The 13,083-nt window shown below is 47.5% G+C and overlaps 1 protein-coding gene across 1 annotated transcript in view; it reads left to right on the top strand.

Moving 5' to 3' along the window:
* Positions 1-13,083, top strand: part of PLPP4 (phospholipid phosphatase 4) — a 779,443-nt gene that overhangs the window by 581,846 nt on the left and 184,514 nt on the right. Inside the window, exon 5 of the mRNA XM_085602798.1 lies at positions 2,023-2,147. Within this exon, the coding sequence (XP_085458924.1) occupies positions 2,023-2,147 (125 nt within the window). The remainder of the gene's footprint in view (positions 1-2,022; positions 2,148-13,083) is intronic.

Raw genomic sequence — 13,083 nt, 5'->3', positions numbered from 1 at the left:
CAAGAAAGACAGTCACCCAGGCCCTCGTCAGCAGCAGACTCGACTACGGAAACGCCCTCTACGCGGAAGCCCCGACCAATCTCATCCAAAACGCCTCGGCACGACTGATCCTCGATGAACCACGACACGGCCACATCACCCCCCACTTGAGAAACCTGCACTGGCTCCCCGTCAACAAGAGGATATCCTTCAAGCTCCTCATCCACGCACACAAAGCACTCCACAAGAGCGGCCCAGCCTACCTCAACAGACGGCTCTCCTTCTACATCCCCAACTGCCAGCTACGCTCCGCCGACCTCTCACTCACCACCGTCCCGTGCATCCGAAGAACAACCACTGGTGAGAGATCCTTCTCCCACCTCACCGCCAAGACATGGAACACCCTCCCACTGAGCCTACGACAGACCCAAGAACTGCTGACCTTCAGGAGGATACTCAAGACCTGGCTGTTCGATCAGTAGTGGCCCTCCCTCCCCCCAGCACCTTGAGACCCTCGTGGGTATGTAGTGCGCTTTACAAATGATTGATTGATTGATTGATCGATTGATTGATTGATACCACTGTGTTATTTTCCCGCGATAGACTGTAATGTGAAGAGTTGCGTTAAGTTACTTTTGCGGTAGTTATCACAAGTTCTTGAAAATATCCCCCTTAGGTTCCATTTTGTGGAAAACATTAAGCCCAAGTCTGTGGACAGAGCCATATTACATGCGTTCCAGAAAGGTCTCAAAATTGAAGTGCTCTGCACTGCCCATATCTGTGTACAAGTCGGAGATAGTGATTAAAGGACATTGGACTGGAGTCTTCTGCTGACCATTAGACTCTGACATCCCGCATCTTCACAACTTTCAGGTTCTTATCTTAAGCACTCTGAAGTAGCTGAAATATGAGATGCCCCTATAGCGTGCAACGCTATACAAAACTCTCCTAACACAAAAAAGATGTTAGTCAGTCTTTGCAAAGGGATTGCATGAAAAGCATGCTCCTGTTTGGCACTGCCCATAGCATGAAGTGTGGCGGAACTCATTTTACCACATTTCATTGTTCACTAAAGTTAACTCGGAGTTTCACAACTCAGCCTTCGGCCTTGTTACTCGACATGGTCATGCAGCTCCTCAGAGATTTGCATTATCATCATGATTTACGGCAGAGGATACATCATTCCATATTTGTTACACATAAAATACATTTTAACACCACCACTTTCTCCCTCCAACCCATTTTAGATGCTTTTTTTTATTCTCGTTCTAAAGAAGGAGTTCTTCGGTTATAGAAATGTCAAATAAATGTTGAATCTGGATTGTAGCAGGCACACAAATCGTTACAAGTTTCAGGGAGGGAAAATTCTAAAGAAAGGAAGCTAAAAAGCTGTCTTTTCTCTTCGCTGCTTAAGCAGCAGGGAGGGGGCGTCTTTTCACGTTGATTCCGGCCTAAACCGCGGCTGTCTGACATCACAACTCATTTATTACTTGTTATACATTATTTGTTACAGTAGAGTGGTGACGAAATCTTCTTTGTAGAGATTAGTAGTGATGTCACTATTCGACTGCAGTAGGAAAATTCGATGTGTGTCAGTTTATTATCACTGGCTTGCTTGTTTAATAATGTTAACGCCGTGGTGGGAAAGTATAGAAGAGGTACAACCTAATTAAAAATCTATAAACACTTAGACGACCTCAATGTTTACCAGCATCCCACTTAAAATGATGTGCTGGTCATACTTGCCCTACGGTGTTTTTTCTTTACTGTTCTATAACCCATTTCCTGTTTGATAATGACGAGTTAACATGGCTAAGGAACCTAACTAAAAAATGTCGTGTAATCAATGACAGATTCTTGCGAATTACAACCTGTGATGTGACGTCGGGCTTCTGCCCTTCCACCTTTGTCCGGGTGGGCCCCTGACCCGTTGCAGGCTGGTAGTTAGCAGTAATCTGTCTTTCAGTATACTGTCATTAATCTTGATACATGCTCACGTCACTGAGGGTATCTGCTCACGGTACATTTCTGACTTCTTTTCAGGCCGCGGCCGGATTTCTTTTACCGCTGCTTCCCGGATGGAGTCATGAACTCGGAGATGCACTGCACAGGCGAGGCGGACCTGGTGTCCGAGGGCCGGAAGAGCTTCCCCAGCATCCACTCCTCCTGTAAGTGCCTCTTCTGCTCTTGGTACTCGCCTCTCTACTTTACTCCTTTCCTTACTTCTGCCTGAGCGCGAACAACCTGTGGCATGGGTGGATGGGGTGACCGCGGTCAGGCAGGATGTATCCATGAACGGATAGAGCACATTTCCTTGAGCGAGAGAGAGCCTCTTTGAGTCACTGGGAATCAATCCCTCTGCTTCTCTTTGTGATAACCAGTGTGCCCTGAAATTGACAGAATGACATCACATCCAAATCAATAAATAAAGTGAACCTTTCTCTTCTGACTTGTGTCTCCATATGCATAATTTCCGACGTGGAGTAGCTGCAGCACAATTCACTGTGGCACATGCTCTGCTGTGGTTTTCAACAAGCCTGGCTGGTATGGGGTGATGCCCCAAAACCGGTCCCAGGATGCTTGTTTCTGGTCCAGGGAGTACCTGGCTTGGCAGCTCGGGCTGGACTGTTCCCATGAGGCACAGGGTCAGGACTGATTTGCATATGGCTGGGTCCAAACTGGGGTGGCATGGTGAGCAAAAGAACGGTGGATTTAACCCAGATCTATTGACTGGGGAGAATGTTTGATTTGCTCTACATTCTGTCCATCATCTGTGTGCCTTTTGCTTGCTTTTCAACCAGGCACTGACTAAGGAAAGCATGGATGTATTTTTATGTAGGTGAATACAGCATTTTCCAGCTATCGCGACAAGAATTTTAGATTCTATTAAGGATACGGAGGCGATGATTATGCAGTCTCAATTTATTTACTGACTCAATAGCAGCCAATTAAAAGTAAACTACACAAGTAAAAAACATAATTTCCCATGAGGCTTTGAACCACGCCTCCTCAAACAGCCAATGGCCACATGTCAAAGTATACAAAATAGAGAAACACCATCCTGGCTTCCTCTTTCTTTGCTAAACCAGTCCATAAAGTCTGAACGAAAAACACAGTTCCAACTCTCAACGGAGAGATAAACAGTTCCTTCCTATTCTCAACGGAGAATATACCCAAAAGACTTATGATCAACATCCATCTTCTCAATGAGGTGATCCATCTCCAGCCGGAGTAGCACTTCAGTTCTTATTAGAATCGTTTCCTGAAAATAGAAACAAAGTTTGAAAATAGGGAACCCACAAACTTGACTCTTTTAGGGTGGGCATTTAATAATGTTATGAACATAACAAATAATACAACTTAACAGTTGATACTAACTGTCCCAACGGGTGGGATAATCCTCGCCTCCTAAAATTCTTGTCGCGATAGCTGGAAAATTTTGTATACTATGTCAGGACTGGAGACTTCTGATTATGCAGGTTCAAAGCTCATCAATAACAACAGAAGAAACATGGGAAATAGACTTGTAATAAAACACCTTAAGCATTGAATCAGTAGACCAGTCAGCCGCTTTCAGGATATCCTCTAAACTAGATCCCAATATGTACGCCTTAGAGGCCATAGCTCCTCTAGCGGAATGAGCACCATATACCGAGATATCAATGCCAGCTTCTGACATCACCCATCTGACCCACCTAGCCAAAGTGGCAGCTGAGACCGGTCTGAAAGGTTTTTGAATCGCTAATAGCAACTGACCCAACGGATCAGACCTGTGTGCAAGAGTGCGTTCCTCATAACATTTCAAACATTGCAAAACACACAATTTATTATTATGAGGGAAAGTAGGATACTCCACTGAACATGACATCATTTTTGTCCGTCTCGTGATGATGAAAGAGAAACCCTGTGGAGAAAACATTCTGCCTGAAAGGTTCAGAGCACGTACATCAGACTCTCTGCGACAGGAGATTAAACATAACAACATGGTGAGTTTGGCCGATAACTGCTTCAAGGAAAGGTCTTTATTATCTGGCCAGGACTGCAGTAAGGAGAGGACCTTAGAAACATCCCATAAAGTAGAATATCTGGGATGAGGGGGATTAGACACCCTGACACCCTTAAGTAACTTACATACCAGGGGATGCATCCCCACCGGTTTACCATCAATAGAATCATGACCTGCCGAAATCGCAGACCTGAAGTTGTTAAGAGATCTGTAGGAAAGGCCCGATTCCGCACACTCAGACAGAAAGTTCAAAATCTCTGTTACATCTGATCCCACGGGATCTACCTGCCGTTGAAGGCACCAACCCACCCATCGCTTCCAAGAAGCTGAATATCGTTTCCGGGTGGATGGAGCCCAAGCTTGTTGTATAAAGCCGGCAGCTGCCTGTGAAAGTCCTTCAATGCTCTCATGTCTCCTGAGAGCGTCCACACCATGAGAGGTAGTTGGTTCTGCAGGACCAGCGGATGGCAAGCTCCCACTGGGTCCTGAAGAAGCGTTGGGAATATCGGAAGCTGAAAAGGAAAATCCACAGACAAATCCAATAGTGTGGGAAACCAAGATTGAGTCTTCCACAACGGTGTCACCAACACTATTAAGGCCGCCTGCCGACGGACCAGGGCCGCCACTCTCTGGATCAAGGCAAAAGGAGGAAACGCATAATTCCTCTGTGGTCCCCAATGGTGAAGGAACGCGTCCGTTCTCATCGCCATCGGGTCTGGTCTCCAGCTGAAGAACAGCGGGAGATGGGCATTGAGGTGGGAGGCAAAGAGGTCTATCTTGCAATGCCCTCGCATACGCATGATCTTCTCAAACAACATGGGGTGAAGCCTCCAGTCGCTGTAATCCCTGAGGAATTCCAATCCGCCACCTGGTTGAGTTTGCCCGGAAAATACTCTGCTATGACATTGATCCTGTGATCTAGGCAGAAATGCCAGAACCCCTTCACTATGTTGACCAAAATACGAGACCTCGTCCCCCCCAGGCGATTGATATATCTCACCGCCGACACATTGTCCATCCGGAGGAGGAAGCAACAATTGCTCTTCAGAGGAGATATTTACCTTATCGCAAATGAGCCTGCTAGTAACTCAAGACAGTTGATGTGCAACCTTAACTCGTCGGCAGACCAGCGTCCGCCTGTGGCAAAGTCTCCACACCGAGCACCCCAACCCCAGCGGCTGGCGTCGGACTCGACAATGACGTCTGGGGAAGCAACAAAAATCGCCCTTCCATTCCAGGCCGTCATGTGTTCCAACCACCAAAGAAGCTCTTCTCGAGCGTCTGGAGAGAGAGGAATGAGATGGTCGTAGTGAAACTTCTTCTGAATGTAATAAAACTTGAGGTGCTGAAGGGCCCGATAATGTAGTGGGCCTGGGAAGACGGCTTGGATGGAAGGGGCTAGAAGGCCCACTATTCTCGCCAATCCTCTTAATGAAATCATTTTTTTGGACAGGGTGGTTTTGATTTCCCTTTTGATAGACCTGATCTTGGTCAGTGGGAGGAGTAGTTGCGCAGAGACTGAATTTATCTGGAAACCCAGGAATTCTATCTGTTGGCTCGGAATTATCATTGACTTTTCGATGTTTATGACGAAGCCCAGATCCTGTAAGAGGGACATCCTCCACTCCAAGTGAGTGAGGAGAAGGTTCAGCTCTTGAGACAGAACGAGCATATCGTCGAGGTAGACAATCATGCGCACTCCCATTTCCCGAAGGCGGGAAACTACCGGTTTCAAGAGCTTGGTGAAAACCCACGGGGCTGACGACAGGCCAAAGGGGAGTGTGCGATAGCGGTACCATTAACCTTTCCATTGGAACAGAAGGAACTTCTGATGAGAGGGGCAAATTGGGACCATGAGGTAGGCATCTTTCAGGTCCAGATTGACCATCCAGTCCTTCTCCAACAGGAGATCTCTCAGAAGATGGATGCCCTCCATCTTGAAATGTCTGTAGACTATGAAGGGATTGAAATCTCTGAGATTTAGTACTAGTCTCTGACCTCCTCCTTTCTTTTGCACCAAGAAGACGTTGCTGCAAAATCCTCCGCGGATGAAGGATCCTACGGCAATAGCCTGCTTGGCCAAAAGCTCTTGAAGCTCGGAGTCTATAAAAATCTGTTCTTGAAGGGAAAAAACGAGAGATCGAGGAGGAGTCATTTGACACGGGGAATCCAGAAGTTCTATCTGATAACCCTGAACAACCTGAAGGACCCAAACATCTGTGGTTAGGTGTGTCCAATTTACCACAAAATGCAACAATCTGCCCCCTAGGGGAATCGTCGGACACACAGGACTTACCGGAAGACTGGGAATCAAAGCTTTTGTAGCCTCCGTTAAAACCTCTGTTGAAATGGCCCCTGTAGCCTCGAGACCTGGAGGGGTAGAAGCCGGCCTACTCTGGCTCCTGGGTGTAACCCCTGCGCCTGGGAGCGAAACCTCTCTGAGGACTGGGGTTGGTGTAGCATCCGGTCGAGCATCCTCTGCCACGCCCGGCCCTACCAGAGACCTGATGAAACACTCTCTTCAACGAGGACTGTGACTTATCCATTGAGGCGAAGGTGCTCACGAATTTGGCAATGTCCTTTACAAATTTCTCACCAAAAAGTTGGCCTTCAGCTAGCGGGCCCAGTTCAGACGAGGCCAACTCCACCAATTGCGGGTCAATTCTAAGTAGAACAGATATGCGCCGTTCGGAGGCCAAGGTGCAGTTAGCGTCACCAGGCATGCAGATTGCCCTTTGTGCCCATCCCGCCAGGACCTCTGGGTGAATAGCGGCCCCGTCTCTTGTGCCTGTAGGGCTAGCTCAAGAATCTTGGCCAGAGGGCCTGCAAGGTCTAACAGTTTATCTTGACACGCCCGAAGGGTGCGGTCGATCCCTTTCTTCGGATCCTTTTTGTATTTTTTCAAGAAGGTGGTCATAGAAGAATCTTTGTCTGGGGTAACCGCCACCTTATGCGCTAGATCTGGACGGGGGCATTCGGATTTTAAGCGAGCCCTCACATCCTTATCGAAACTTTTATGTAAATGTGTTTGCATGTAATCTGCAACTGCAGGGGGAGGGACCCAATCAGCAGAGCGCGGGTGGACAATGTCGGAGGGGTCGAGCATAAAAGGAGAGGATTGGACGGGGGAAGATGAGTGTTTGCGCTTCTTAGCGCATTTGCGAGGCCTAGACTCTTGGGATGAGTCTGTGTCGGTGCCTGTATCTGTAGTGGTATCGGGGATATGAATGGGGGAAGAAGGGGGAGGCAGGGGCGCCATCCTGAGCCTGCTCTTTGGATTTGTAGAGTTTCGAGCAAGTGTGTACATGTGGCCAGAGAAGACCAGGAGGTTCTGGTGTGGGAAGGGGCGCTGGGACAGATGAGGGCCCCGAGGGAGAGGGGTTAGGAGGAACAAGGAGTTCTAGCTTCTGGGCAATTGGTAACAAGGCAGAGGAGAGCGCCTTATCAAGCTTGGCATCCAACTTTTTGTCAATAATTTCCTCCATTGATTCATCATAATAATAAGCGTCATCTCCCTGGTCCTCACACGCAGCTACCTCCTGTTGGTAGAACTCACAGTCTGCCATGACTCAGGTGAATATTGCCAATATTCAATCAAAAGGTCCCCAGAGGGAATCACAATTATCAAACCACAGTAAAGAGTTAGGGTGTCTGATGGGAGCAATGCCGGGGCAAAGGAGCCAATGAAGAATAAAGGGAAAAAACTATCCTGCAAAGACTCAGGACTAATGGAGGGAGTAAAAACCCCCAACCTGCCTGTGCAGAGCAGGAGTGTCCAAAAATTAATTGCAAGTGGACTTTGGAACTAAGGGGTTAATGTCCACATCAAGCGTAACAAAAGCGCTGCCTTAACTGAAGTTAAAAACGGCCCATTTCTGGCTCCAGAGCCTGCTGCGTATGTCCCCGATTCAGCCTGGGGCAGGGCGTCAGTCCGGAAATGATAAAGGGAGCCGCGCACGCACACAGACGCGTGCGAGCTCCAGAGACGCACTCTGGCAGCTCGGCGTGTGTCTCGCTCCCTGCAGGGGGGGCCAATCCCTCCAAATGCGCTGGGCAAACGGAGAAGCCCGCAGCGCTGGCGGCAGCACTTCAATGGAAAAAGGGGGACAATACCTAAAGCTCAACACACGCTCAGTTAATGACAACCAGAAGCGAGATAAGAGCGCGCCTGGAGCGGAGCGTTCGAGCACAGGACTTGCGAAGCAATTACCTCACTGTACAAAGTAAGTGGAGCATAACGCATAAATTAAAGCATAACACAACGTGTATAAGCCCAATAACCATCAATAAAGTTATCAATAGTGACACTAGCAATCAAGCACGATGGCAAAGTATATAAAATAGAGACACACTTATCTTGACTGCGGAGCAGCAAAGACAGAGGAAGCCAGGATGGTGTTTCTCTATTTTGCATACTTTGACATGTTGCCATTGGCTGTTTGAGGAGGCGTGGTTCAAAGTCTCATGGGAAATGATGTTTTTTACTTGTGTAGTTTACTTTTAATTGGCTGCTGTTGAGTCAGTAAAGAAATTGAGACTGCATAATCAAAAGCCTCCGGTCCTGACATAGAATCATTTTTGCTTCTGTTCCCCAGCTCCCAATTCATTTGTCAGCAATATGGTTCTCTGGTGTTAAATCTCTTCCAGCTTCATGTCCCCATCATCGCTACAATGTTCCAGGCACCCTGCCCGCACGAACACACCTTTCCATTTTCTTCACCAAGCTGAGAATTCAAATTGTAGTGAAAATATTCTCAGTAGCTTTTTATGCTTCTTGTTTTTACGTCTCAGTGTCGAATGATGCATACACAGCAGTAGAGGCACAGCATTGCTTTGAATCTTCAAAATGTAAGGCCTGAAGCATGGAAGTGACAAACAGCATCAGGTGTCCTCCCTCCCTCATTAGCGCTGCTCCACATATATACCACATATATACCATGGGACCTAATTAGGTGTGTGGCGCAGTGACTTTCCCTTCCACTTCCTTTTAAGGTTTCGCTTGCGCTGTGCTTGAGAAATCAGTTGTTTTTAATATAAACTTAAAAGAGACTTACATTGCGCCTCTTTCCTTTCCTAGCTTCTCATTGGTTCCTGTGCATGCCACTTATCTTTCCTCCCTTTCTACTGGCTGTAGCATATTTTCCTGCATTTACCAATGCTTGTTCCTCGTCTGCTTCTCTTATCAGATTCCTGCTGGCAAAATACTGTTAACATCCGCTTTGATGGAACTATATTTTCATAAAGGTTTGCCTTTTACTATTGCAGCATATTTATATAACAATGTATCACCCGGAGAGATTAAGTGATTTGCATAGAATCACAGGATGTTGCGCAGCACCGCTGAGACTCAAACCGGAATCCCCCGCTCTCAAGTCAGCAGCTCTGGCAGCTGCACCACATCCTCTCCACTCCCGTGTTATCTACCTGGAAGCTCTTTCCTTCTTCCAAACGACGATTGATGAAAACAGCTCTTCATTCATTACATAGGTACAACTGATGCATTACCAATCATTGTTTCTCATTCTATGGTACCCACTGTCCCTGCCCAGGCATCTGACCCTGTCCATGCATCTTTGGTGCCTGATCTAAAGATGTTTTTTGGTCAGGACAGGGTCAAAGTGCGCACATGAGTGTTCACAAGTTGAAGCTCTAGGCCCTAGAGCCCTCCATTCACTGCAGTGTCCACTCCTGATGTGTACCACTGCTCACATCTCATTATGTGGAAGCAGACTCTCACTTCGACCTTTCATCAGCAACTTCTGTATTCTGTTTCCTAAATTGCCGCCCAGTCATTGAGTCTACTGGCCTACCTTACAGCATCACATGCATTGCCAGTCATGAGCTGGGTTCTCTAGTAGAGGTGTATTCATGTAGAATCTTCCCCAAAGGCTCGCCACTGGTAGTGGCACAGTGGACTATCTTTAGAGGGGAACATCACTCTCTAAACTCTAAAGTTCAAGCTGTGCAGTTTATTGCACTAAAATACAGTATTGAGCTGTTCTTTCCTCTCACCGGGTTCACTTGCTTTAGGTGCTTGAAAGGCTCAGAGTGGGGGTGTTTAGTCTGAGGTCTATTGAAATTGACTTCTGTCTTGTTCACCATGTCAGAAAAATTTGGCATAGTTGATTGACACCAGTGGTGAGGATATACCAAAGACCAGTGCACTTAAAGAAAGAACGTAGTCCACAAAAAACATTAATGAACTGATTTAGCATTTGGTGTTTTGATTGTCTGGCAGTCATTGTGATTTAACCACAACTTGGAAAGCTGAGGTAAAATTGCAATATTTTGAGTTCCCAGTCAGTGTTGGAGATTTCTCCACCAAAATAGTATCTATCCCCAGAGGAGCCTCCTCTAAGAGAAATCTCTGACAGAATATCCCGCAGTGACCGTCTCTCCGGTGGTGGCATTACTTCCAGTGTAGGCCCTGGGCTTGTACCTCACAATCAGAAGCACATTTTCAGCACCCACAAATCTTGTTACTCTTACATGCGAGGTTGTTGTTCTCAGCATGTTAATGAGACTGTTCTTGCATTTCCAAGATTGTCTGCCTCTTCCCTGGTCAGTCTCTGTCAGAAGTAAGTCCTCATTGTAGTAATTCGACACGGCAGACAATACGGAGTTGATCTTCTTCAAGTTTATTGGCAGACACAATTCTGTGCCTGGCAAGCCAGACTTCACCAGCCTCCTCCTTCCACCAGCCGCCTTGGAACCAAATGAAGGCACAATCCTTACCTAGATAACATCCCAGGGAGACATGACAGGGCTGGGTGAGGGGACGAGCACAGGCTAGGATAATACAAGCCACACTGTAAGAGCCCTCCACTCGCGGTAGTAGATCAGTCACTCTAGCGTAGTCTGGGCAGGTGGCCTGCCAACATTGCTGTCCTATTTTCTCTACATTTGGACGGATTGGGTGGTGGAACCAGAAGAAATGCCAGTGGTTAATAAAGGTCTACATGCCTTTTCTTTAGCATCAGAAAATTGCTTTATTTTTTATTAATCACTAGGTTGTGCCCGTTTGGAGAAAAATGGTGGCATTTTAATCCTAGCTCGCCATCTGTATGCCTATTGACTTCAGGATTCCGTGATAGCCATGGAATGTAACCCCTGGGCCCTGGCTCAGCACCGCTGCCATTCTCACTTACAGGTTTCAACCTGACAATAGAAGGAATGCCTTGAGCTGGATAATATGTTTGCTTCGCCAATTTCTTTTTTTTTTAAGTGTACGTTTGAAGAATGTTAAAGCTATATGTGGTTAAATGCAGACATTCCTATAGGGAAATCAAAAGCTGAAAACCTGCTGCTGCGTATGGAAAGGCTGGAGGGCTGGAGCAGTCAGCACATCAGTCAAGGCTGCCTTAAATCCAAGATCTTTCAAGCGCCCCACGTGTGAGGGAAGCTTGCAGTGCTGCTGCCCGCGGCATATTTGCTGAGCGTCTTGCTGGAGTTAGCAGGACGCTTTCGCTTTCTCTCACTTATATAGTTGTTCTTTTATCTTTCCTTTTTATCTTTTCTTTCTGGGAAGGTTACACAAGAAAAGGAATATCCATCTTGAAAATAGAGAGCTTGTAAAGGGTGGCCAGGCTTTGATGTAGGATATGACCTGTGCATCTTTATCTCTCTCTCCCGTTGTCTCTTTCTCTCCCTCTCTCTGTCCCCCTCTAAGTCCTGACATAGTAAAATAGAAAAATGTAGGTTTATGAGCAGGAGTAAGAAAATATTCGGGTTCTTCAGGTTAGCAAAGCTGTAGTGCCAGATACTTGTCACTAGGCGCTGTTGATATGCACGTGTACTGTCCTCTTTATGGCGAGGGGGGCCGAGCTATGCTAACAAAGACCCGCTGAAATGAGGCTGCGTGAGGAAGAGTCATTTAAAGGAAATTGGCAGGTGGCACATGCTTCTAGGAGGGCATTGGCGTCAGCATGGCTTGAAAGGCCTCCCTCCTGTACCACTGTATTCTGGGAAAACATCCGGGTATTTATTCTTGTCTGTACCTTAGCCTGCGCTCACTAGTTTTACAGGAAGATCTTCTTTTCTTCCCACAGTAATGTCTTTGCAAAGAATTTGATGCTGGACCACCTCCTCACACACCTAGAAAACATAGCACCAGCAGTAGGCAACACTCCCCACCCCACCACAGTAGCATGCATGTTCTACGCATAAATAAAACACACCACACAATTTTTGTTTGGGTAAAAACTGCTGCAGGTTTATTACATACACCGTTATGTAATATGGTGGGTTATCTTATGGGCGATCCAAGGGCAGGCAACCATCTGGGCCGCCTGCCCGCCTGATGAGCCAAGCAGCACTGGGGCGAACCCCATCTGTGCTGCCCCTTCGGTGATCCTCTTCCCGGATCACGGTCCCTTATTACTCACGCCCCTTTCAGGGCGGAGCGTAGCAAGGCAAGCCCCCGGTTGTTCAGGCCCACAACCGCCCAAAGGACTAACGGGGCGCTGACACGGTTTTCCAGGAACCTCCCATGAGGCTCCTGGGCTCTGGCACCCCCTATGGTGCCGCGCAGAGGTACCCTTCGGTACCCATATGCTTCCAGATCGCCCTGTAACTCCGCCACAGCTCTGGAGGCGGCCACTGTCGCCGCCAGAGCCCCCCACCAAAACAGCTATAGTCTTGCCCGCTAACTCTCCTGTCTAGAGCCTCCTGCAAATCTAGATGAAAGAGAACATCCCTACTGGTTATCGATGCCCCATCTATATCCCAATAGCCCTAGACGTTAGCTTGGATCAGCTAGTGTCTGATGAAACAAAAACGCGCTTTATGCCTGTGAAGTTGTGCCAAGCACTATTCACCTCATGCCGCAAATTCCACTGCGTCACATGACTCAGCCTCGTCCCACTCTGGGCGGGATAGTTTCAGACACCCTGGCACACGGTGCCCCACCTATTTGCTGATCACACTGGCAGCCGCCCATCTAGCACCGTGTGTGACTGGACACATGTGTCTCCCATCTCTGGGACAGCAGCTCACATGTTAGAAGGCCGTTCCTACCCCCGCTTGCCAGCTTAGGCTATACGGGTGTGAGGGATTATGCTTAACCCTGGCACGGTCCCTTTACTTGCCAAATCCATGCG

The sequence above is a fragment of the Triturus cristatus genome, chromosome 1_2 (genome assembly GCF_964204655.1).
Source record: "Triturus cristatus chromosome 1_2, aTriCri1.1, whole genome shotgun sequence".
Lineage (NCBI taxonomy): Eukaryota > Metazoa > Chordata > Amphibia > Caudata > Salamandridae > Triturus > Triturus cristatus.
This window is presented reverse-complemented; position numbering and strand designations above follow the sequence as displayed.